Source organism: Fukomys damarensis, unplaced genomic scaffold (assembly GCF_012274545.1).
Source record: "Fukomys damarensis isolate Sample0158 unplaced genomic scaffold, DMR_v1.0_HiC HiC_scaffold_39, whole genome shotgun sequence".
NCBI lineage: Eukaryota > Metazoa > Chordata > Mammalia > Rodentia > Bathyergidae > Fukomys > Fukomys damarensis.
The window spans coordinates 84,646,715-84,674,679 of record NW_022900951.1 but is presented as its reverse complement, the minus strand read 5'-3'; the positions used below and the strand labels follow the sequence as shown (position 1 = coordinate 84,674,679).

The 27,965-nt window shown below is 37.2% G+C and overlaps 1 protein-coding gene across 2 annotated transcripts in view; it reads left to right on the top strand.

Annotated features, from left to right (window-relative positions):
* The window catches only part of Col4a6 (collagen type IV alpha 6 chain), a 359,207-nt gene that overhangs the window by 132,653 nt on the left and 198,589 nt on the right, over window positions 1–27,965 (top strand). For both annotated transcript variants that reach the window (XM_010603052.2, XM_033760322.1), the window contains one exon: window positions 11,605–11,688. In XM_010603052.2, the coding sequence (XP_010601354.1) occupies window positions 11,605–11,688 (84 nt within the window). The remainder of the gene's footprint in view (window positions 1–11,604; window positions 11,689–27,965) is intronic.

Below are 27,965 nucleotides of genomic sequence, written 5' to 3'. Positions count from 1 at the left end.
TATGGATATATGCATATATGTATGTATATATATATATATATGTATCACATTTTCTTTATCCATTCAATTGTTGATGGACATATAGGCCACTTCCAGGATTTAAATATTATGCATTGTGCTGCTATAAAAATGGATATGTGTGTATATTATGTAAAGGTACAAATCTTCAATGATGAATGTCATTAAATTGTATACCTAAAATGTACCAATAAAATCAATAAAAAATGGATATGCATGTATCACTGTACTATGATGTCTTTACCTTTTTGGGAAAGATAACCTAGAGTGGTAATATCTAGGCCATTATTCTGGATTTCTTGATTAGCGGCAGAAAAGAATAAATAATCAGGGAAAAATGAGCTGGAATATGAAAAGTGGGCAAAATCTAAATTGCTGAGCAAGGGACAGGCGACTTTCCATCCAAGAAGGAATAAGGAAGGTATCTTAATTATTTTCTTGTTGCTGAGACATAATACCAGACACCTGCATATAAAGGAGGAAAGGTTTATATTGTCTCACATTTCAGTCTCAGTCCTTGCATGCTCAGCTATCTCCAAAGCATGGTGGCAGGGTAAGGGACATGGCAGATTAATAACTAACTCCTCACATTATGATAGCCAGAAAGCAGAGAGAATGAAGGAAGGAGCTGGGTAGGGAGATAGACCCTTCCAGGCCAGGCCCCAGTGACTGACCTCTTCCTACTAAACCCCACCTAACAGCAAGTCTGCTGCAAGACCCCAATAATCCAATCATCTTCCAAGCACATGAGGCTTTGGGGGCCATTTTAGATCTAAATCATATCATAAGGGATAGTACGAGTTAAGCAGAGAGTGAAATAAACCCAGAATATTTGCGTGTAATAATTTAAGGACCAAAACCCATAGTTTAGCATGGGGAAAATTAGGCAACAGTGGATTGATTGATTTATTGTTTGCTTGATTGATTCTTCTCATGGTAAAGTACACATAACATAAAATTTCCCATTTAAACTGTTTTAAAGAGTATAATTCAGTAGCATTAAGTAAATTCACAATATTGTGTAGCCATCATCATTATCTAATCCCAGAACTTTTTCTGCCACCCAAATGGAAATCCATTAAGAAGTTATTTCCCCTTCCATCCTCTCCCCAGCCCCGCAAACGCTAATCTTTTGTCTTTATGGATTTTTCTATTCTGAATATTTCATATAGATGGAAGCATAGAATATGTGACTTTTTGTGTTTCACACCTGGAATTTAGCATTATGCTTTCAAGATCCATGCATGTTAAGGTACATATCGCAATTTCATTCTTTTGTATCACTGAATAATGTTTCTCTGTTGGCTTAACTACATTGTGTTTATTTGTTCATCTATTCTACAAAGTTGGTTTATTTCCTCCTTTTGGCTACTGTGAATAGCGCAGCTATGAACACTGCTATACAAGTTGTATGTATAACCTCTCAAGCCTCAGCTTTCTCATCTACTAAAATAATTATTTGGGGGATTACATAGCATAATGCATATGAAGACATAGTACAGTGCTTGGTACACTCTAAACACTAGACACGTGGAAGCTAGTATGAATATCTCACATAAACTTCATGCAAAATGTGGTACACAATCAATGTCATGGATAAGTAGGGGTACAGCCCTCTTATCAATTTTGCTAATTATCCATGCCCCACTGCCATTGCAGAGCTCAGGAAGTCATCAGAATTTTGAAAAAATAATTACCTACCCTGTTTCGTGAACCCTCCAATTTTAATATCCACATGAATTAATCCAGTGAAAAATGTTCTTGAAAATCAAAAATTGCTGTGCTTCTCTTATAAAATAGACATTAATCCAAGAAGAAGCAATGCTGTTTAATAGGTAAGAGCATGTGTTCTGAATAATAACCGATATGGGAGTAAACTCCAATTCAGTGTTTATCAGCTATGTAATATTGGGAGGGTTACCTTATCCACTATTCTTTTCTTTATTAAATTCATTGGTAAATTTTAGGAATACAATAGTTACATTCATCATTGGGTCTTGTAACTTTACGTGACATACCTTGGTTCTTATTTTTTTCCACATCCCCTGCCTTCTCTTCACCCCCTCTACCACTCCCTGTATACAAAGATTTTATTTCCATGTTTTTTCTCATATTTTGTTTTCCCTTTTTACCTTTCCCCTATCTCTCCCTATTCACCTTCTCCTTTAGACATTTTCATCCTATTACAAAAAATCAAATATACATTTTGATCATTATTTACTTTTTTATTTTTCACACAAAAGAATCCAAAGGAACTAAGGGAAAAGAAAAAAATATGAGAAAATGAAAAAATGGAAATATAGTTTTTGTAAATAGGGAAAGGAGGAGGGAGTGAAGGGAGGGCAAGATATAGGAAAAATGAGAACCAAGATCTGTCATGTAAAAGGACAAGTTCCCAGTGATGAATGTAACTGTAATGTGCACCTAGTTCTCTAAGGGATTACCATATTGATTTCCACAGTGGTTGCACCAGTCTGCACTTCAACAAGCAACGAAGAAGGGTTGCTTTCTTCCCACAACCCCACCGGCATTTGTTATTGGTTGATTTCTTGATAGCAGCCATTCTTTCTGGAGTGAGGTGCAATCTCACTGTTGTTTTTATCTGCAAATCTCAAATGAGGAGTGTTGTTGAGCATTTTTTCATATGTTTATTTGCTGCTACTTTTACTTCTTTGTCTGAGAAATGTCTGTTCATTTCAGATGCCCATTTTTGAATCAGGTCTTCATTGGAGGGTCTGATTTATATTTTTTAGTTCTTTGTATATTATAGATAGTAGACCTTTGTCTGAGGAACAGCTGGAAAAAAAAATTTCCCACATTGTAAGTTGTCTCTTAGCTCTGTTGGTGCTTCCTCTTGCAGTACTGAAGATTTTTAAAAAGATGCTAATTATTTGCACTAGTTCCCGAACTACTGATGATGTGTTCATAAAGTCTTTTCCTGTGCCAATATCTTTAAGAGTTCTTCTTATCTTCCAGCAAGTTTACAGTTTCTGTTTTAATATTCAGATGTTTAATGCACTTGGATTTTAGTTTAGTATGTGGTGAAAGATAAGGGTCTAGTTTTAATATTTGGTAGGTTGAAATCCACTTTTTCCAACTCCATTTATTAAAGAGGCTAACTTTCCTCCACTGAGGATGGTTGGTTCCTTTGTCAAAGATGAGGTAGCAGAGTATGTCTGGGGTTCTTTCTGCATCTTCTAATCTACTCCATTGATCCTCGGGTCTGTTTATTTTCTAATACCATGCTGTTTTCATCACAGTGGCTTTGTACATATAGTATAGTTTCAAGTTGGGGATTGTGATACGCCCCCTCCATCCATGTCTCTGTTTCCTAGAATTGCTTTAGCTATTCAAGGTCTCTTCTGATTCCAAATTAATTTTTGGATTGTTTTCCCTAATTCTCTGAAACATACTGTTGGAATTTCATTTGGGATTGCGTTTAATCTGTATAACAGTTTTGGAAGTATGACCATTTTCACTATCTTGGTTCTTCCTACCCAGGAAAAAGGGATGTCTTTCCATTTTCTTATATACTCTTTGATCTCTTTTTTCAGAGTGTTGTAGTTGTCAGTGTAGAGGACTTTTGCTTCCTTTCTTAAATACTTCATTTTTTGGAGGCTATTATGAAAGGAATTTTTTCCCTTGTATCTCTGTCATTAAGTCTGTTATTTGTGTAAAGAAGGCTATTGATTTTTGAGTGTTGACTTTGTATCCAACTACTCTACTGAATGTATTAAGTCTAGAAGTCTTTGGCAGAATTTTTTTGGATATTCTATGTAGTGTATCATGTCATCAGCAATAATGATAGTTTCACTTCCTCCTCTCCTATCTTAATTGCTTTTATTTCTTTCTCTTATCTAATTGCTGTCACTAATGTTTCCAGAACTATATTGCACAGGAGTTCTGAGAGTGGACATCCTTGTCTTCTTCCTGGTTTTAGTGTGATGGTTTTTATTTTTTGACCATTTAGTATGAAGTTGGCTGTTTTACACATGTGGCCTTTATCAAGTTGAGATAAAGACCATCTATTCCAATTTTCTTCAGAGTTTTCATCATCAATGGGTACTGAATTTTGTCAAATGCTTTTTCTGCATCTATTGAGATGATCATGTTTTTTGTCCTTGACTCTGTTAATGTAGTATATTACATTTATTGATGTACGTATTTTGAACCATCCTTGCACACGTGGAATAAATCTGACTTAGGGTGTAGCATCTTTTTGATGACCCTCTGGACCCTATTTGCCAGTACCTTATTGAAGATTTTTGCATCTATGTTCATTAAGGAGACTGGCCTGTAGTTCTCTTTTTTGGTTGTGTCTTTCCCTGGTTTGGGAATCAAAGTAACACTTGATTGCAGGAATGAATTACGAAGTATTGCTTCCCTTTCAATTTCACTGAAAAATTGAAAGAGTAGTGGCAATAATTCTTCTCTAAATTTCTTGTAAAATTCAGCAGGGAATCCATCAGGCCATGGGCTTTTCTTCATTGGTAAACTTTTAATTACATTTTCAGTTTCACTGATTTTAATTGGGCTATTTAGAATTTTTTTTCTTCTTTGTTCAATTTTGGTAATTCATAAGTATCTACAAATTTGTTCATTTCTTCTGTGTTTTCCATTTTATTACAGTACAGGTTCTAGAAGTAGTTATTGATGATCCTCTGGATTTCTGCTGGATCTGTTGTGACTTCATCTTTTTCATTCCTAACTGAATAGATCTTGGTCTTTTCTTTCATTTTTTTGGACAAGGTTGGCTAAGGGCTTATTGATTTTATTTATTCTTTTGAAAAACCAATTACTCTATTCATTGATTTTTTTGTATCATTCTCTTAGTTTCCACTGCATTGATTTCTAATTTGATCTTTATAATTTCCTCCCTTGTACAAGATTTGGGTTTTTCTTGCTCTTCTTTTCCTAGGAGCCTAAGATTCATCATTAGCTTGTTTATTTGAGCTCTTTCTGTTTCCCTATTGTGGGCACTCACTGCTATGAATTTACCACGTAGAACTGCTTTCATTGTGTCCGATCAATTTCTGTATGTTGTATTGGCATTATCATTTATTTTAAAAACTGACTAATTTCCTCTGTAACCCATTGATTGTTCTGGAGAGTGTCGTTCAATTTCCATGTATTTGTGAAATTCTTACGGTTTCTTATGCTACTGATCTCCAGCTTAATTGCACTATGATCTGATAATATAAATGGGATAGCTTCAATTTATTTGCATTTATTTAAACATGTTCTGTGAACTAGTATATAATGTATTTTGGAGAATGACCCTTATATATCTGAAAAGTATGCATATTCTGATTTTGTGAGGTGGAACATTCTATAGATGTCTTTGAAGTCCATTTGTTCAAAAGTTTGGTTCAGTTCTAGTGTTTCATTGTTGATTTTTTGTCTAGATGAACTGTCTATTTGTGACAGTGGAATATTTACGTCCCCAGCTACAATTGTATTAGTACTTATTTGGTTTTTCATGTTCTTCAATGTTTGCTTTATGTAGATGGGGCATTCATATTTGGTGCATATATATTTATGATTGTCATCTCTTCCTCTTGGATTGTTCCCTTTACAAGGATGTAATGATCTTCTTTGTCTCTCTTAATCAGGTTTGGCTTGAAATTTACTTTTTCTGAAAATAATATAGCTACTGCTGTCTTTTTCTGGGCTCCTGTTGCATACAGAACTATTTTCCATCCTTTCAGCTTTCAGTCTATGAGTTTCTCTTCAAAACAGGAATGTTTCTTGTATACAACATAGTTTTGGATTTTGCTTCTTAATCCATTCTGTCAGTCTATTTCTCTTGATTGGTGAATTGAGGCCATTGACATTGATGGTTATAGCTGATATGTACTGACTTTCCTTGTCATGTTATTGTCCTGTTATTGGCTCTTTCTAATTTTCCCCCTCTCCCTTTAGTTTCTTGCCTTGCCTAATTGATTTGCTCTATTGGGCCTCATGGATTTGTGACCGTCATTGTCTTTTTCTAGCATATTGTTTGGAATTGTTTGTTTTGCTGGTTTGGTATTCATGAAGTTTCTCAGGTATTCTTTCTCATGGAAGTATCTTCTTTTTCCATCAATTTTGAAAGATAGTTTTGCAGGATGCATCAGTCTAGGGTGGAGGTTGTTTTCTCTTAGGGCTTAAAACACCTCACTCCAGGGTCTCCTTGACCTAAGGGTTTGTGTTGAAAAGTCTGCTGTGATTCTGATTTCCTTTGCTTGTGATTTGTTTCTTTTCTCTAATTTCTTGTACAATTATGTTATTCTGTTGGGCTTTTGGGATCTTGTCTATTATATAGCTACCCAAAATCTTTATCTAGATGTATATATTTTTATCATGGCTAGTTGGAGACCTATATGCCTCACTTATCTGTATGTCAAATTATTCCCCTCCATTTGGGAAGATTTCTGTCATTAATTCTGTGAACAGCTTTTAAAATTCATTTGTATTTTTTCCTGGTATTTCATGGATTCCTATCAGTCTTATGTTATTCTTCTTTGCACCATGTAGGACTTGTTGGATCAATTTCTCATGATCCCTTACTGTTTTTAAGAGATCTCTTTTCACAGTCACTGCCTGCAATCCTATCTTCCATATCTGGAATTCTATCTTCACATTCATTTATCCTGCTGCAAATCCTTTCTATAGAGTTTTTAATATCCTGGATATCTGTTTGAATCTGTTTCATGGATTCCATTTACTTCCTATTTTGGGCGTTTATGATTTCCATTTCTTTCCTATTCTGGCCATTCATGGCTTCAATCATGGTCTTGAGCTCATCTATTTTTTTGTCAGTTTCTGTTGTAAAGTCTCTAATAATGTCTTTCATTGTGCTCACCATCTCAGTAATTATCTGGGAAATTATTTCTGTTTTGAATTTTTCTACAGTCTTATTGATCTGTTTTGTTACTTCCTGTGCTATGAATTCAGGGTGTCCTGGTGGTTGATTGTCAGACTTTTCCACCTCATTTCTCCTAGAATTTGCTGTTAGTGAACTAGAAGTCTGTATTTGTGCCTTCCTTAAGCTTTTTCTCATTTTTATTTTTGTTGTTGGTGCTGTCCTTTGTTTAATTCCTGAGTTATTACTTTGACCTTCCTGATATAGCTGCCCTTTAGTTTTTGAGTCTCTAATGACTCATAGACACTCTCATTTTCATAATATCAGAAAGGACAGCTCATTAAATCAACCACAATCCTTTATCCCAATTGATACATTTAGCAACACAATAGCATCAAGCACAGCTTAGAAATTGACCATTTGTTGTAGTTATTAATCTATCCCCTTTAAACCACATGAATTAAATCAGAATCAAGGAGCAGCCCAAATATGTCTATAGTGAATAAACTCTTAAATATAGCAACTTTACCCTTCAGGATGGGGACTTAGCAGAAGTTAGGAGGAGAGGAACAGATAGGTAGAAGAATAGGAGAAGGTTTCAAGTAAAGCTAGAGGACACAGGACGATCACTCAAACTCTAGGAAACTGTTGAATACAAGAAGGAAAGAAGAGTGCAAGAGAAAAGACAAGCATAGAACAACTTAACAGTAGTAGGGACTCACTTCTCCGTGAAACTAATGACAGTTGAGTGAAGGAAAAAGAGAGAAGAAAGCAAAAAAAGAAATCTGAATTAGGGCAGGAAAAGGAACAAAAAAGGGAAATGAAGAATAATGAGGGGCAGCAAGAGACTGAGAGGGAAAAATATTTAAAAAGAAAAAGAAACAATTTGTCAAATGTGAAAAAATAAAATCTTAAAACTAAAAATTAAAAATATGAGGAAAACAAAGAAGAAAAAAAATTTGAAGAGCCTCTCTCACTTTATATTTCTCCTGTCACAACAGACAACATGGGCAGTAATGTAAAGAACTAAGTCCATTAGTCTCAGCTAGCTGATGGCAGAACCCTGAGATTCAGGCTAAATTCTGGCTGCAAGGCCCATGTTGAGCTCCCTGACCTCCTGCAGGGTTGAACTCTGCAATGTTCTGCTACAGGCTCCCTCTGTCCTTTCCCTGAAGATAATCCAAATTGTGATGGAAGGTGGTGATCCCTTAAACTTACCAACTATGGGGGTCCGATGTGCCTTTATTGCAGTTGTTCACTTCCATTCTATCTTCTGGAGCTCAGTAAATTGGCCTTTATGACCACCTGGGCCTCTGCAGTGTTCATTGAGGAACTAGCACAACCAGGAGGTCCAAGAACGCTGGTGAGGGGGGATATGCTCCAGAGGCACCTGTGCAGCTGGCCAGTGCTCACCGGTGGGCTCAATGAAGGCTGGGGTGCTAGCGTGCTTCCCATGCAGCTGGCCGGTCTGCTCCAATGAAGTCTCAGGTGCTGGTGAGGTCCCCATGCACGTAGGTGTTCCTCACTAGTCTGCTCCATTTGTAATTATCTGAGTCTATAACATAACCACTTCTACATAGTGAAATGATTTTTTCCTGTTTTTGTTATTGTTGTTGTTTCTGATGAAATCTACAAAGTGAAAAAAAGAAGAGTGAACATTTTTACCCCTAGAACTTTATCATATATTATCTGTCATTCAGAGAATTATTGCACTAATATGCATTTCTTATACTTTAGTCACCAATACCACAATCCAGTAGTAACCATTCTGCACCAGAAGGCTGACACATTCATGATGATTCTTTGTAGACCTGTTGTTCTCTGATTACTTCATTACATCTTTTTAATCAATATTTTTATTATTTTGGTGGTACTAGGGATTGAACCCAGGTAGTACTGAGCTAAGTCTCCCACTTATTTTATTTAGAGACTGTTTCACTATGTTGCCTGGGCTTGAGCTTGAACTTGCCTCAGTCTCTTGAGTAGCTGAGATTACAGTCATGCACCATGAAACTTAGCAACTGCATCTTCTAATATAGTCATGGATAAGCTTTCAAATATTGCGTATTTCAATATATATTATTTCATTATAAATGATTATCCTTTTTATAATTAGAGCATAATATTGCTTACATCTTTATTACATCTTATTTCTATAAATGTCTTTTCAAGATGGCAAGGAGAATAATCATTATAATAAAAATCATAAACTGGTGTGACAGAATTAAAAACTACTAATTAAATGATTCTTCCAAGGCCTTCTCAGTTTTAATTTTCTATGTATGTATGGAGGACTAGATTTCTAGAAGAAGGAGTATTCTAAGATGGGAATGAGTCGAGTAAAGCAGTTTGGTTGAGCAGGGGTCAGAATGTCCCCAGACAAGTCAGGATAGAGCATAGGTTTTCTTAGGTCTTGGTGTGGTCATGTTACCTTAAAACCACTTTACCCTGTCTACCTCTGTGTAATTGAAGACTCCTGGGAAAATTGCCAGGACTGGCATTACAGGAAATTGCCTGTGGCCAATAGAGCTTCTCTGGTTACTTTCCTCAGTAACAGAGGACAGCGGTAGCTTCCTGTCTGTTAGATGGAAGTTATATGCCTCCTTGTTCTGAACAGTTCCTAAGAAACCTTAGTTTCTGCTTCTTATGTTTTTGTTCAGTTCCTGTAATTTGAATGTGCCCCTGTCTTATCCAGCATCCTTGCCTCTAGCATCCTTGCTCCATACTAAAGCTCTGGAAACTTTTGGGCCATGGTACTAATTTCTTTTCCTGTAATCCCATTTATTATTTTTTTATATACCAGTTTTAGAGAGTAGCCAAGCAGAAACTGTTTGGAAGTAAGCTATAGTTACACATAAATACTAATTTAACTTCAGCAACACCAGTTGAGTCCTCTCACATGAAGGGTATGGCTTTTATCATTTAATAATGTGTACTATGTTTTCTTCTTATGAATTATACATGCTTGTTAAAGACTGCTTAGAAAATACAGAAAAGTATAGATAAAAATATAAACAATCCATAATCCCATTAGACAAAAGTAAGGCAAAGCAATTGCAAAGATGAAAGTTAAATTCAATGTTGCTCACTCTGTTGCCTCTTCTGTGCCAGCTTGCAGCATTCTCCTCCCAGTGCACCTCTTTATTTCATCCTTATGAAAATCTTGTCTGTCCTATATACTGCAAAATGGAGGGCAGACTAGGACGTAGACAATAGCACTTAGTATGTCAAAAGCATATAAGAGAGATAAAATATCTCATATCTGGAAGGAGTTTGGAATCTAAAATAGCAATATTTTGTCAGAGCTCTGCCATCACTACCTTATTATCAAGGTGTTGTGGTGGTACAGTATTATAGAAATGTCTAAAGAGAAAAAGAACTATCTGAAAAATTCACATTGCTCTCTGGGAATTAGGAAAAGGCACACAGTACACAGAGGCAAGAATGATTGTGTGGGTGGCTTATAAATATGCCTTCCTTATTGAAAAAAAGGCCAGCATTAAACAAAATATTGGATGATACTAAATCCACCCCAGAGATAAAGTTCTTCTTAGAGATATTAGTAGTAATTTATGTTTTGCTTTTTCCCAGTGTGGATATGGTCCGAATAATTTTTCCCTCAATTTTGGAGTTCTTATGGTGAGGCTCTGGTATAGAGAGGTCTCAAAAAGCACTAAGACATAAAAGTTTTAAGGTCAAGACTTTAGAGTTAGATCTGGGTCAAATGTTACTTGGGTATAATTCACTGTTAAGGCATTTGGGACATAATGTTGAACAAGATAAATAGTCTCTACTTAAGTGTACATTGTATTCAGGTGGGGAAAGACAAAAATGATAAAAAGATAACAAAGGATATGAAGTAACTGAAGACTACCCTAGGCTGAGTGGTCAAGAATGACCTGAGTATGAAGAATAAACCTGAGACCTAAATGATGAAAAGTGGCCAGCAATAAAACAAACGAACAAACAAAAACCCAGGAGAAGAACATTACAGGAAGAAATAACAGCCAAGCCGGGATCCTGTGGCTTGTTATGCTTTTTTAAATGAACACTCACCCGTGGACTAAGCTGAGCAAGACAAGGAGAAAGTGAGGAAGTGAGATAGGACAACATCAGCTCACGTGAGGGCCTTGGGGAAATTCAGCTAGTAATCTTCATCATTATACCTATTCCTAAAGAACAGGAAGTGAAAATGAAATTGGAGAGTCTGGTGACCATGGCACTTGAAGAATTTGTATCTGACAAATAGGGCATAGAGGTGTCACTGTAAAATTTGAATTATGTACTGGAAATGGAGCCTTCGGAGATGAGAGCAGAGTACAGTGCTCATTTTCATCTGTTACTGCAGTTCTAGCATTTGTATTTCTCCCAGATTCTCTGTTAGTACTACTGCTTTCTCAATGAATGCAAATCCATAAGTCACTGAACACCTGCTTTCACACCAACCTCATGCAAAGAAATTCTCTTGCATTGTTTGACTGAAATTTCTACCAGTAAGGCAGTATCTATACCATAGTTCCAAAACCAGCTACCAAACTGGCTATTTAGTAAGGAATGCACCTGTCCTACAAGGATAGTATCTGAAGATGAGTTTTCAATTATTTTGAATAGTGACACCATCAGGTGAAATCATTAATCCACTTTAAATTTACTTGGTTAAGAGGAGTGTGACTAAAGGTTCCTTGGGGCAATGATGTTTCATGGTTCATACAATCTAACTTTTCCTCTGTTTCTTTCAACAGGGAGAAAAAGAATCTTATGTAAAGCCATGTGCAGGCCAAGACTGCAGTCAAGGCTGTAAATGCTTGCCTGAAAAGGGAGCTAGAGTAAGTTGCTAATTTCATTATTCAAAGACAGTTACAGGGGCCATTATCTGTTTTTATTTTAGAATTGAACTGCTTAGAACCTACTCTTATGACCTCATGAAACAAGAAAAATGATGAGGACCAGATGGAAGGAGCTTTGCCAACTAATGATAGGCAGAACTAGACTGATTAAGCAATCTCTGAGGGATGAAGAAGAGGTTTCCTTCATTGACGTAATGCCAAGGTTCTCTAGAGTTTCATTGGTGTACTTCCAAAAGCCAGTTAGATTTTGCAGAACCAGATTGTTATGTTTGTAGATATGTAAGAATTTTCATAGCTCATTTGTATCACTTGGTTTTTACTTACCATTCTGACAAACAGGTGGTCAAATTATTATCTACAGACTGGGATGTAGTTTGTCCAAAATTACCCTGCTTGTTAGAGACAGAATCAAGAGTATGATGTATCCATAAAGTCCACAAATATCAACATCTGCACATAAAAATGGCTTAGAGGTGCTACACAAAAATATAGGATAAGTTTTAAAACACTGTAACATATTTAATATATAATCCCTTATTAACAAGGCGCAGTTCAAATTGTTATGTAAATTGCAATGAACACAGTACATTTCCATAGAATTTCCATCGATCCTTGTATTTGCATAGCCCCCAAGTGAGTTGCATCTCTGATTTTCACTAAATAAACCTGCACTTTTATTATAACTTAGAAAAAGTATTCAATGGAGTTTAAGAATATATGTGTGTGTGTGTGTATAATATTTCCAGAATTTATGGACAGTAGGTATAAGTCACATCTTCCAGTTTCTAGCACTGTGTTTGCACTCTCATCACATTCAAACAAGCCTGCCTTAATGCTGTTAAAGGAAAGTAGTAGCATAAATAGGACAACTAAACCTTTAAAAAACATAGCCAAGCAGAGAACACAGTGACCGCTCCACTTTCTCTTTCATTATGTTCCATTTGCAGTTAAGTGAAATGTCAAACTATGCCAGAACTTGAAGGAAAAGAATAAAAAGCCCATCTCTTCATTAAAAAGGATCATAACAATTATATATTAAAGACATGAAATTAATCATAAAATATCAGAAAGGGGAGGCATCTTAGTGAGCTCTCATCTTGTCTGCTGATTGTAGAAAAAGAAAAAACAGACTCAAAAGGAAAAGTACTTGCTAGGGTCACATGGTAAATTGATTACATACTCCTGGCTATTACCTGAATCCTTTGATTTTTGATTTCTCATCTATTTAGTATACTTACGCACTGCTTCCCAGGGAAGCTGTGTTTACTGTAGCCACCAAGGCCCATGCCTTTACCTCTGATCTACAACCAGAAAAAATTGTAGAAAAAAGTAAGTCTATAGTAACATGGGGTGTATTCTTAAATAACATGCAAGGAGTATTGACAAAGCAAAAGTCTGCCTCAGTTCCACTATTGTCTTTCTTGTCTTTTTCTATGCATAATCAGAAATACATACACATACGCACAAAAATATCGTTATATGCTGGACTTATTCCCTAAAGTCCTTTTTATAGGATTTTATTTGTGAAGTCTAAAGTCTATGTATAAAGCCTGAAGTTTCTGAGTTTTATATTTATTTTCTAAGTAAAATCGTAAGTAGGCCCCCTTTTCCACTTAATATGTCCTTAAGATCATTTCTCTACCCTATAGTTGAATTCAACTATTTCCCTTCTGATGAGCACTTTGGTTGCAGCTGAATTTTTGCTGTTTTATAAAATGGCAATGCTACAGTGAAAATATTTGAATAGGCCTCCTTGTGCTTATCTCTCTACTGAGATACTGAGAATTAGAATTATTAAATAGACATTTTTACTTTTCAAAGATACCATCAAATTACCCCACAAAGTGTCTTTCAACTCATCAGCACTGTATGTGAGTGTCCATAATTCTAACCCCTTAACAGCAACACTTCATATTTTTACTAATACAGTGAGTGAAAATTATAATTTCCTGCATTTGTATGAGTTTAAGCATCTTTTGCAAATTCACTGGAAATTTATATTTTATGCAAATTTCCTGGACATAACCTCTAAACATTTTCCTATATGGTGATTCTTTTTTTTTGTACCTGAGATTGAAGTCAGCTCCTTGTGCTTGCAATACAAGTGGCAGAACCACTGCACTAAATCCCCGGCCCTATATGGTGATTCTTATTGACTTCAACCCTGCAAGCTCAAGTGCAAACATGAGATTTAAGATTTGACACTACAGAATATTTCCTGGTGGCACCTGGGGTGTGGGATGGGAAATAACTAATCAGATCTAACAACCAGGGAAATGAAAACAAGCTCTATTCTGTTTGTTGACTTAGAGAGCCTTTAAAAGTAGAAAATCTTATATATCTGAACTGAAATCAACCCTACACAAGACAAACATGCTACGCTGAACTCCATTTTTTAAATGCAGCCTGAATTTTTTTTTATTTTTTAAGGTGGATGGCAGTAAATGTACTATTTTGGGTTCCAAACATCTGGAGCCCAAGTCTGGCTTCTCTTTTGAAAACATCTGAGTGACTGATGGGGTAGGGAATGGAGGAAAAACTGGAATGTCACTAGACAGATTATTTTTCCTCGGTGTTTAAAAGACACAGACTATACAGAATTAAAAACTCCTAAAAATTATTTCTGAAGTCTTAAATTTCTGAGAATATTTCTCAAGGCTATTGACCTTTAGCTAGCTGTATTTTATGAGTCAAAAGCAAGAATGTCCTGTTTTCCAAATAGATAAGGAGGCCAGTGTTCATGGGACAAACTAAACATGGATGTTTGATGCCACCTATGCCACCAGGTCCTGTTTAGTCATTCTCCCTTCCCTCCTAGGTTCCCAGAGCTGAACAGGATTGTTTAACTGGCCCCACATTATTGATCCTGCAGGACAGTCCCTCTGTACCTCTAGTGTGCAGACGTCATAAAGATTTGAGACTGTTTTCCTTAGCCTAGCAGAGAGCCCTCTTTGGAGTTCAAGCTGTTCCTCTTTAGCTGGGAGAGGAATGGAAGGTTGGATCACTGCTGAGCAATGTTGCAGTCCTTGGCAGGCCCACCTCCTGCCTTGGGAAGACATCAAGCACATATCTTGCTAGGCAGTGTGTACTTTTCCTTTGCCAAGGCTTTGTGAACTGACTAGGACATTTACACAACACCTAGCACTCATGCAAGCTGAAATCCAACCCTTTTTGGCTGAAGCTACTGCAAGCTGATTTCTCCAAGGTATACCCCTCTGGCAAAAGCTCTTGCCTAGTACACCACTTTACCATTTCCAAAGCATCACAGTGCACCCTTTCTGGGGTAGGGGGTGGCTGTTACTGTCTGTATGCAAAAAAAAAAAAAAAACTGTCGAATGACTTGCCCAAGGTCATTAGCCTGTGAGTTTAATTTTATTGAACCTACTTTAAGAGAATAGCAGCCTTAAATGATAATATACCTCTCAATATTAATAATTTCCCCTCCCATATTTAGATTAAGATTTAATATTTAATGTTTAGTTTCTTTCTTGGGGGTAGGTTTTATCTGGAAAAAAAAACATTTCTGAGTTGCTCTCTTATCTGCTCTATTTTTTTCCTGCCATTTGATGGAACAAAACATTTTAGGTTGACATTTCCATCTCTTCCCTTTTTGCCTCATGGATTTGAAAGCTATTTCTGCATTACACTCCATCAGTGTATGTTTTTCTGGAGTTAGAGATAAAAGGAGAGGAGTTGTTTATTTTGTTCTGAGCCTAGTATTCCTCAATAATAGTTCATTTTTCTGTTTTAACAGTGTTCTACTGTTTATATACAGTGTGGGGAGCTCCTCATTATATGTGGAATATAAAGGATCATTAATACATATAATCCAACAGTATTATAATAAAAATATCAGGGAATATTTGGATTCCTGTATAGGTAAGAGCTGTTTGTCCCACTTTATGGCTTGGGAAACCAGGTCCTAACCTGAAGATTTGTGAGGCAAGAATTTCGTATGAAACCAAGCTCAAGGGTTTTTTAATTAATTATCTTCTGCCTGCATCCTGATGCTTCTCTGCCACAAAATGTATCCCTCATGAATTCCAGAGCCCAGATGCATTAATCACCACTCCTGCATTTTTATCTTCCTTCTGCAAACAGCTAATGTTCCTTCTATGAGCTGACTAGTGCCATGGCTACCAACGATAGGCTTTTCCACTTTCTCCTGAATTAGACAATTGCTGTGTAAATCTTGCCTTCCTCCTTGCACACCCTCCCCCACAACACACACACACATACTCCTGCTTTGATCAACCACTTCCACACACACCAAGGTCCTTATTGTCTGCTTTCCAAAGTGAATGTTACTATTGCGCATGACTTGTTTGGGTAGCTGGGTCTTTGCTCCCATAGGATTTTTTGTTTTATTTGTTTTTTGCATTGAGTTTATTGGTACACTTTAGGTATACAGTACAACTACATTCATCTTTGGGATCTTGTACCTTTGCATGACAGGTCTTGGTTCTCATTTTTTCCCCTTACCCCTGCCCTCCCTTCACCCCCTCCTCCCTTTGCTTCCATAGGATTTGCACATAGGATTTTTGCCTTCATTTCCCACTTATTCCTGAGCTTTCTGTGGGCTTGCCTCACTGCTGACACTATGCACTATTAACCTGCTTGCTGCCAAATCCAATGAACACTTTTGATTCTCAAGTCTTCTTTGAAATCCCTGCTGCATAAGACACTTCCTTTTGTACTAAAACTCTCTGTTCTCTTGGATTTCATAATACTATTCTCTTCTGTTCTTTTCCTAGTGTGATTGGGATCCCACTAGAGTTCTGTCATCATCCCTCTTCTTGCATTGGCCTGTCCCAGGGTGGTTTCAAATACTGCAAGAATTTCAACCACTACCTACACATTGATAAATATGAAATCTGTAGCTCTAGCTCAAGCTTGCTTCAGTACAGTATTGGCAATTTCTTGCAAGATATTTTTGCTTAGATTGTTTTTTATTGCCACCATACAAACATGTCTCATAAAGAACTCAACCACCAAACCTTGTCAAACTGGTTCATTCCCAAGTCCTACGTATGTTTTCTCCATCTCAGCAGAAAATGGCACCACACCAAGCATTCAGTTCCTTAAGCCAGAAAATTGGAGCCATTTTTGTCTTATTTCCCTTACTCACTATCACTTCCATCTCACTATCTAGTGAATGAAGTTCAAATTCATCCACTTTTCTCCATCCTCACTTCAAAGAAAAAAAGCCTATATCATTTCTTGCCTGAATTACAACAATGGCTGCTAGGCTGGTCTCCCAGCATCTAATCTCTCTGTCTCTTTCCCATCTATTTCGCACTCTCCTGCCCTAATCTTTCAAAACTCAAACATCATCCTGAAACTTTAAAATCCTTCATTGGCTCCCCCAAAGACTTTACAGGGAAATCTTTACTCTAGGAAGTATATACCATCCTCCATGACCTGGCTCTTGACTACCTCTCCAACATTATCTCTCATCACTAGAAACCCTGCTTCTCTTCAGAAAATAAGACATGATTTTTTAAAAAGAACATGCATTGAACTATGTACAGTTCTCGGAACCTGTTATGTTATTTGATGTGGTGCAGGTTTTATATCTGTTTGTCACTCTGTGTATGCTGTCTATCCACTAGTTCAACCATTTCTTTGCTAACTTGCTTAAAACTGAAAACTCCACCTTTTTGTGAAGATTTCCATGATCTGCAAAGCTGAGATTGCATACTCCTATGGTCATTCTTCTCATGCTAAATTGAACTATTCACTTGTCTGCTCACAACTATTTTATGAATGACTAAATGGCAAGACTAAGCACCACAAACTGTTCTGTGGAAGACTGACCAACTGACAGACATCTTACCTAGGTGTAGTTCCAGCCCTGCTCTCCACATTAACTGTTAGGTCCTTGTGAAGTCAGTTGAAGTCTCGTCTAGGAAGGGCTCAATGATGTCAAAAGAGAGCAAAGAGCTAAAGTAGCCATTTCCTTGCTGGTTTTAGATCTCGTGAGCTATAAAGCTTGTACACTATAGTCTCTATAGTTTGTTTTTGAGATTCTGTTCTCCCTAACTCCCCTGAGTTTTTACTCAAACATCTTCTTTTTCCCATTTGCTTCTTACTGTATTAACCAATACAAGATATTTGGCAAAATATTTTATTTTGGCTTTTGTTTTACTACCAACAATGTGGCCTTCCTCCAATATGAAGACATTCATGAATAACTATGAATCAAAAGTAACCCCTAAGTTTCATTTTTATAGTTCTGTTCCCCTTTCCACCAAACATTTTGCAAAACCGTTGATCATCTTGCATTTCCATCATTCCTTTTCCTTGTAGGAGAAGGAGGGAAGTAATCTCTAGGCAGGCAGTAGGAGAGAGAGAGGTAGAAAATGAAAAGTCCTGTGTATTTAAATGTGATCATTTAGGTCCACAATAATGGATGATACTATTATAAGTTAGTGTCTCTGCACTGAATCAAATGCAGTCATACCTCAGCAGATGTTCATAGTTGATTTAAACATTTCTTTGGTCATACTAGAATATTAAAGTATTCATGGAGTATATTTTTCAAACTAGCAAGGAAGACTTCTGCTAAAGAAAAGCCAAGGAGCTGAGGGACCTAAATGCACAAGTATAGAGTTAAGAGCACTGTTTTAGCTCTCCAGGAACCTAAGTGTCATGCTTGAGCTTTGCCATCTGGATTACTTCAGACTGGTGTTGTCCCCTCTCAGCATCTCATTTTACCCATAAGTGAAATTAGGACTTTGGACTATGTGATCTCAAATGACCCTCCAGCTCTGAAATCTAAGTCAGACACCATGTTACTGTGCTTTGATGATTTCCTCCCTCTAGAGTATCTTACCATGCTTTCTAGTGTTGTAATGACAAACAAAGGGTAATGTTTGACAGGGTCCTACTCTCTGCATGGTGCCTTGGCAGCTGCCTGAGACAATTCATATGCTGTGGCTTCTTTACAGCTGATGTTGTTGGAGGTTCCTGACATGAAAGTTGTGTGATTTAAAGAGTCAAAGAGATTCCTCTTCACTGAAACCCCACACATCTTCCCCACCGTGCCTAGGAATCAGTCATTCTGCTTATAATTTTAGCTTATAAACTAACTTTTTAGGTTAAGAACTGCTTTGTCCTTGTATTACTTGAATAAATCACATATCCCTCTGTGATAAAAGGAGAAAGGTTCACCCTGCATAAGTAGGAGGAGTTGCATGTACAAAGTACATCTTTCATTTTTTCCTCTGCTGGCACTGATAATCTATAGGCCAGAGATGGTGGATATCAAGGCATGAGTGAGCATATTCTCTCCTAGAGTCTGCCGTCTTTCTCCCTTAAAGGATGTTTACTTCTTTTTGTTTTTTCTCCTTGCTCTCTATCATCCCTAGTCCTTCATGGCCTCCTTTCTCCCTCTAGACTTCCCTCCTTGCTCCAACATTTCTGTACCTATGTCCCTTATTCCCATTTTCCTTCACCAAGTTTCTGTCTCCTGCATTCAGTTGCTTGAGATTGCATCCTGGATCACCCATCTTGGGCTACAGTCCCCATTGTCAGCTATCAGCAAACATGAAAACTTCAGCCTCAGGGTGTTAGGAAAGAGTTGCTGTGATGTTTTATAAAACTATCTCACTAATCCAGAGATTCCCAATCTCAGAACTTGGAGTAGTTGTCTCCAAAGTTGAGGGGTGGGTTCCAGCATTCAAATCAATTCATTGGGTGTAGAAAAAATATTGAACTTATTTGGACTTATATTGAGAAAAACTAGGAAGAAACTAAGATTTTCTAAAATATTTAATTTAGATAAAGTGAAATGTTTGGTTCATACAGTGCTATGTTAAAATTGTATTAGCTATTATTACTACTACTAAGTTTTGCAAATATGTGACACATGTATCAACACTGCCAAGCTCACCAGGTCTATCCTTGGTTTTCCTACTGCATTTATTCTGTATAGAATCCTGAGGAAAGAGTAGAGGCTCCCCAAGATGGAAGAGGTGACTCGTGGGCCTTCACTTTGTTTTATATAACACTTTTTTATGTAACAGAGATATTACTATTTTTGACCTAGTTAAGTGGATTTAGAGATTATATTACCTGTTTTAATCATCACAAAATGGGAAAGTGGATTAAGAAGATTCCTGAAAATAACCCATGTTATTAAAGATGACTCATGTATTAAAAGTAATTCTAATAATCTAAGTGCATGAAAACGAAAGAACTCACATTTCCACTGAGGATAATTTTTTTTCATTAGCTTCACCATGAAGTAAAAATCATGACAATCTAATTATACCTGACATCAGGACAACAGTAAACTGTAATTCAAGAACAATCAAGAAATCTATATGAAATATGAATTTATATCCATTTTCGGTAATGAAAGATTTAAATAATAATAATAATAATAATAATAATAATAATAATGAAAGATCTTGTATAAGTATATTGTGCCTTCATACATTAGCTAAAAAACAATAAATTCATCACAATTAACAAGATATTTAACATACTCTTTATTTCATCTTTATTACATCCTTTCCTATTTTCTATCTATGGTGCTTTGCTGCTATATACATACACACACCCATATAAAGAGTAGGATATATGTATGATTTATATAATTGCTAATACTCTATTGTATAAATATACATATATCGATGAAACATGCCAAAAATGTTTTGTTTCTTACAGTGCTGGAGATTGAGCCCTGGGCTTTATATGTGCCAGTCAAGTGCTCTACCACTGAGCTGCAACCCAATGCCCAAAATTGCTTTTTTAACTGAGAAAAGTGTGCAATAAAAAAGAATTGGAGACTGAGACCTAGACCTAGACCTAGACCTAGACCACAGTTAAAATAGATGGAGTAGAGCAAATAAAGACAAAATCATGCTACGTAAGAGAAACGTAGCTGTCACCAGGTCTCTTGCTCTTTCCACACAGAAAAGTCATGCAACCACTTCTAGGTCCTCACCCTGCCAGTTTCACATAAAACAAAGCAGTAAGGATCTCAGGTATTGGAAGAAGCAGACAGCAAAATAAACTTTTAAGTCATGGAGTCAGAAACCTGGGAAGTTGGATCTAGCCTTCAAGTGACTCAACATAGGTCACAAAAGACCTTCACAGCATGCCTGTGAATGCTTTCCCTCACTTTAAAAATTTAAAAGCTTACAAGAAATATCCCTTGTAATTGAAATAACTGAGGATCTGGAACAAGTATTCCATCACTCGGTTCCATCGATGTTCTTGCCACCATGACAGACGGCTCCTTAAACTTTTGCTCCCAGTCAGCTCAGCTCCTTCAGTTACTCGCTCCAGTTGGGTTGTTGTGAATGGAGGAAGACCCAGAGTGGAGAAAATATGGTAAGCAATAGACCAAATATTAACAAATCAATTTCCTTTCTTCCTCTCTACCAATGAGTAGCAATTCCTGACTGTATGTACAGCAACTGTTTACATCATTGTTTGGTTTTTTTCTAATATTTCTCTTTTTAAAGAGTAACTAAATGAACTCCAAACTTTTAGGAGAGCCTAATGTTCATCTGTGATGATAAGATTTGTGAGGAATCATTTCAATTTTTACTGCTCTAAGGCAGGTGTGTCTCTTTATGTAGGCTATCCACAATATATATGGAAGTTCACTGCAATGCAGTTAGAAAAATGTGGAGATGAAATTGCCATGTATATGTTATGGAAGCCATTTGATGTCTACCTTGAATGAAAACTTGCATTAATGGAAGTCTTCCAAGAATTTTATTAATTGCATGACATCTCTCTTATGCACTATTAGAAATCTATGGGAAAGTGTGTACCACTTTGCAGAAGTTTGCCTCACTGTTATCTTTTCAAATATCTGTTCATTTTATTTTTAAAATGTAGCAAATGGCCAATTATTTAATGACAATCTCTACTTGAAAATCTATGGAGGTTCTGTATTTTAGTTTTCTCGGTGTGTTGTGGTAGATTTAATCCCACTAGACAAACATTTAAGAAAGCATTCATGGGTCTAAGTATCAGTGTAGGCACTGGGGGAGAAGGCAAACATACTACAAGCATAAATGTCTTCTTTGGGAGACCCACACAGTAATGCCTAATTCCCTGACATTGCATCTGACTAAAAGTCTGAATGATAGAGTACAAAACCTCAAAGGAGAGACTGGTATGGTCTGGAATGATTAAACAAACTCTGTCCTTAAATATTATGACAAAAATGTTTTTAGGAAGGTTAATTTTTCAGAATTATGCAGGATCAAATGAAATGAGAGACATGATAGGCAGATACTAGGCTCTCTATTTTTAAGGGTTAGGTCCAAAATCCCCTAGCAAAACCAAATGGAAGATTGGCATTTTCTGCTGCTAAGATGTTATATTTATCTAAGTGATTCTATTTTGGAATGCACACACAAACAATCATATGAACTGGGGAGTTGATAATGAAGCCTTGTCTTCATTTTAGTTGTTTTTTTAAATTCACTGAAAGATGGAGCTAGTTCTTTTCCCTCACATTTTTTTAACTCCTTGTAAACCAGTGTCTTCATTGGTTTGTCCCTACTGATCCCACTTGAGAAGAATCCATTCCAAAACTAAGTGGAATCCTCATCATGGATATGACCCTGTCTTAATTACAGCAGTAGGACTGTATGATGATTTCTTTAGTGTGACAATAAGAGCTCCTGCATTTCCCACAGTGCTTAAGGAGAAAGATCAACTCAATAGTTTCTGAAAGATTATCTGTTTCCCACTTGACAACTTTTGTTGTGGGGGTTTTGAGTGAAACATTGAGTTTAAGAGTCAGGAAAGAAGTTGTTGTTTTGTAAATATTTGAAACTTGCTCAGTGAAAAAAATCAGCCAAGTACCTTAGAATCGTGTATCTATTGTGAATTAGTAGATATTACCATGACAAGCTCATATTATGGACTCAGCTAGGCACTTGGCTTTGCACTGGAAGCTTTTACACATTTTATCTCCTACTTTATAAGCTTAGTTTTACTCTTTCATTTTTGAAAATGCATAGAAAAGTAATGCTTGTTCCTTCAGCCCTCAGGGAAATTAATATGCATGCTTGGTTATTGTCCACATCAAGGAAATCATAATCTCTGTCCCTGTACATGTCTTCACTAGTTCAAGCATTCATAGTGACTTGGCATTCCGCTGCTTTAGTTGGGCTTTGTTGCATAGTTGACACGAGTCAGTGATAGCTGCCCCGTTCCCATGTGTGCTGGGGGAATGCCAATAAAGCTATGAGCAAGAGAGGGAGCTGTGGAGAAACATGCTGTGGGGCCCTGAATAGTAACCAAGGTTCAGGAGCCAGGTTTCCCCACAAAAAGAAAGCAAACAAAAGGAAGAGACAGGTCTAAACAGGCTCCCCAGACAGGGCCCCTTTTTCTGTTAGCATAGAGCCTCAAAACTTCACAAAGCTCAAGGAAAGAAAGGGGCCAGAGGTTAAATGTGGCTTTTCAATATAATTGAGAAAACAAGCATACATAGAAAAGCCACACATATATAGAGCAACATGTTATTCTTCAAATCCACTTGTACACTCCACAAACTAAAGGCTGTACCTAAACCTGTATTTCCACACAGATATCAATATTGACCACCCCCTTCAAACCACACAGGTATCACAGATAATAACCAGAGAGAGACTCAGGAGAAGAAAGACAGAGTTCTATAGTGTCTAAGATGAACAAGCTTTGAGGCATGTTACAGAGAGTTTAGTAACCTGGTATAATTCATTAACAGAATTCAGAACCTCTTGCTCCAATAACTGGTATCAATCAATGTATGAAAACAAAAAATTAACTTCCCCCAGGTTTTACATTTTAAATCAAGTCCAAACCAAGCCTGAGCTCTGAACGCAGAATGGAAACCTGTCTCCACCCCTACCCACCTCATAAAATAAGGAACCAAAGCCTTTCCTCCTTCAGGTAGTCTAATGGCAGCCTCACCACTGGCCCACAGTTTGATCACTCCCCATAGAGCCTTTTCCTGTATTAGTTTCCCAGATTCTTGAGAGGATCCCATTGTGGGATTAGTATGGGCTCTTCAACATCATCCTCAAGAAATTTCTGCTCCCAAGAAGCCCTGAACATGGCACCCATTCCCCACACAGCCGGCCCAGCAGGATTACCTGTCCGCCCTCCAAGGGTTTCAGGTGACCTTTTAGGGTCAATGTCAATGCTGCTGAGGTAAGGGGTCCCGGCAGTGAAGCTGAGCTGAAATAACAGTATTCCCGTGCCAGCCCAGGCTCCTAGCACAGCTACGAACCACTGAGTCTGTAGACCTTCTGTCCCTCCAGTGCCCACCTGCCCCTGAAACTACAGCAGCCCTTGGTTAGGGGACAAGTCAATTGGGAAGAAGCAAAACGACACAAAACAAACAGAACCTGGGAACTTTGCCTTAACGCCCAACCTGGAAATCCTCAAATGTCCTTGCACCTTTCCTACCACCATCATATTTATGTTTACCTCATGAAAAAAAAGAGAGTAGACTCACATAACAGATATCAGTTATGTGCACCTCAGACAATACCTAGTCCAACCCCTTCATCTTACATATGGGAAAACCAAGGCCCACCATGGAGAAGAGACTTAAACTCTCAGGAGTGTTAAAATCTCCTTTCCTTGATTATGAAGGTGGATGTGTATGTGAAAGGAGTTATGGAAACAGAGAGATTGAGAGAAAAGGAAGAGGAAGAGAGGAAGGAAATGAAGCGGAAGCGGGAGGAGGAAAGTTGATCCAATATGCAAGCTTGATCCAGAAAACTGAGCATGAATGCACATTCGAAGATGAGTAAAAAATATTGAGTGTAACTTCTCACTCTAGTTGCAGATATTTTTTCTACTTCCCAGAGACTCACAAGTACCCAAAGCAGGATAAAAAACTTGCTTGCCATCTGTGTAGCACAAATGAGGGAAGTGGTTAAAAGTATAGATTTTTGAGTCAAATAGATCAATCTTTTAAGCCCTGGCTCTATCATTTGCTACATGTGCAATCTTTACCTAGCAATTTTCAACTAGAAACAATACTGCGTTCCCCACCTCCAGGGAACACTTGGCCCTGTCTGGAAACACTTTTGGCTGTCACAAGTAGTAGGATGCTACTGGCATCTAGTGGGTAGGGTACAGGGATGTCGCTAAACATTCTACAATGCACAGTATGTAGAATTATCCTACCCTGTCAGTAACACTAATGTTGAGAAACTGCATTTGTCAAATGGCTTAACCATTCTGAAATTCACTTTCTTCATTTGAAACTTAGAAGTAATAGTATCTATCTCTCAGGATTTTTTATTAGTTCATTTTTGCAGTACATGTCTACATTCATCTTAGGAAGTAGGTGCATGTACTTAATGTGTCTAAATTCTTTTTCCCTTCCCCATCTTCTCTCTTCCCTTGATCTCTTGGCCTCTTTCTCCTTTGCAAATAATCTCTCTGTTTTGTATTGTCTGTCTTTTTTTTCTAAAAATAATTTATACATTGTGTTTCTCATGTAAGCCAAGTTACATGATATTTAAGGTATGTGTCTAATTATTTCACTTAACATGATGGTCTGGAGATGCATCCATTTCCCTACAAGTAACTCAAATATATCCTTCTTAAAGGCAGAGGAGTACTCCATTATGTATAAATACCACATTTTCTTTATACATTCACCTGTTGGTGGACATTGTCTTAGTTACTTTTGTGTTGCTCAGATAAAATACACAACACTTGCAGTTAAAGAAAAGGTTTAGCCACCTGCCTAACAAGTGCAGGGTCCCAAGTTCTATCCCCAGTACCAGAAAAAGTGAGGCGAGGTTTATTTTGGTTCACAGTTTGTAGAGGTTTCACTTCATAGTCAGCTGGCTCCAAGGCAGTTTGGTGGAGGTGCATCACAAAGAAGAAACAGTCCATGGCATGGCAAGCAGGAAACAGAGCAGACTTTCTTCATCCCCCTTTTATTCCATTTAGGCTACAAGCCTTTTCGTTGGTGCACCCACACCCAGGGTGAGTCTCCCCTCTTTAGTAAGTCTATCATCCATACCCACAACTATGCTAAACTAATCAATATACTAATCTAGTATTGCACCATGATCCACTCACCTCCCAAAAGCCTCACCTATGAGCGTAAGAGGCTTTGGAGGGACATCTAAATCTAAGCCACAAAAAACATATAGACCACTTCCAAGTTCTAGCTATTATGAGTTGTGCTACTATAAACATGGATAGGCATGTACCACTGTGGTATGGTGTGTTTAATTCCTTGGGGAAGATACTTGAATGTGTTTTGATAATTACATAGGCTAACCTGTATAAAGTACAAAGTAAGTACTCTAAAGTTATTAGATACTAGTATTATTAAATCCTCTTGTGACTTCTGTTAACCATCCCATTTCTCTGCTCTCCTCACATCATTACACCTTGGAGTAGCTATTTATACTCAAAATATTCATTTTTCCCTCTCTCTCTTGAACCCATTTTAATCAGGTTGACACTGCTATCACTCCTTTCTTGGAAATATCACCAGTGACATAATTCTAATGATCATTCCTCCATCTTCATCTTACCTGGCCTGCCATCAGCATTGGAAATGGATTTTCGTTCCCTTGCTTTTTCTTCTGCGCTGGGTGTTGAACTCGCGGCCTTCATGCTCTTCATACTATGTTACATTTCTAACTGTTTTTATTTTTATTTTTATTTTTGAGACAGGGTCTCACTATCTTACATAGGCTGACCTTGAACTTGCAATCTTCTTACCTCAGTTTCCCAAGTAACAAGGATTACAAGCATGTGACCAATTCCCTTTTATCACATACACACACACACACACACACACACACACACACACACACACACAACTTTGTTTTCTTTCCTTCCAGGATATCATTCCTTTGATTCTTCACCTTCTTTTATGGATCAAGTTTTCATGTACTTTTCTGTAAGAAGAAAGAAACTTGATCTAATTTGTTTTGTTAAATTAATTAAATTTTTGTAATAGCTAAATGAGATCATGTGTGAAGTTGCTTAATACACATTAAGTACTCAATTGTTATCATAACCACTGCCCTACCACTATTACTGTTGAAGTTATTTCTATTAGTATTCTTCCCCTTACTGGCTATGAGACCCTGGAAATAGGGATTGATGCTTACTTTCTCTTGATCCTTCTTATACAAAGCTTAATTCTATACAAGAGTATATATCTGTCTTGAATATGGAGATATCCAGAAAACAATTTATTCCTGGAAAGAGTAACTGATAAAGGCAGGGCCTTAGAAGAGCAACAGGTTATGAAGAGCTTGACTAAGAGTGGGGGTGGTTCTAAAGATACATGGGAATAGACAGGCAGAAGGGAGTCACACCATAGCCATTTCAACTACTCTTTTCATAAATGATGGGACCATAAAAGAGAGGGAGTAGCAGTTTTTACCTATTAATCATCCCAATACTTCCTTCCCTAAGTATGGGGAAGAATTAGGACAGTGGCCAAATGTGAGCAGGACCAAAGCTTACCTATGAAGTTTACAGAGTGAGTAACATATATTAAGTTTGTTAGGGTACTGGATCAATTTCATTCTAAAGCATCTTGAACTTTGAGCAAATTTGTACAGTTATCAGTTCCTTCCACTATTTTTCCTCTAGACTGTCCTGTAGGGATAGCCATCACAAAAGCACACAACCTAAATTTTTTCTAAAAAGCTTTTTTTTGTTTGTTTGCTTTTTTGTTTGTTTGTTTGTTTGTTTTTTGGTACCAGGAATTGAGCTCTGGTGCTTGAGTTTGCGAGGCATGTGACAGCACTACTGAGCTAAATCCCTGGCCCTACTAAAAAGTTTCTGAACATTGAAAGCATCCATTAGGTGTTGCTGATCATGCTAATAACATAATTTGACAGCATTTTGAGTGAAAATTAAGCAGTAACCAAATAGGATCTTTGAACAAGTTTCTTTTTTCCATTAAAAATAGAATGTCTAGTTTTTATAATATTCATGCTATTAACTATTGTCAACTATGGCCTAAATGACTACTAGCCTCTTCATTTCTCCCTCATCACCCACACCAATAAAATGTCCTCGACTTGGACCCTGCCTTAGAAAGTTTAATAAATAAAACACTATGTTTCCTGTCCCTGATAATTCAAAACCTACACTCTTACTTACATCTTTTTTTTCAGCTTTAATTGAGTTTATTGGTACATTTTAGGGATACAGTACAGTTACATTCATTGTTGGGATCTTGTACCTCTACATGACAAGTCTTGGTTCTCATTTTTTCCCCTTGTCCCTGCCCTCCCTTC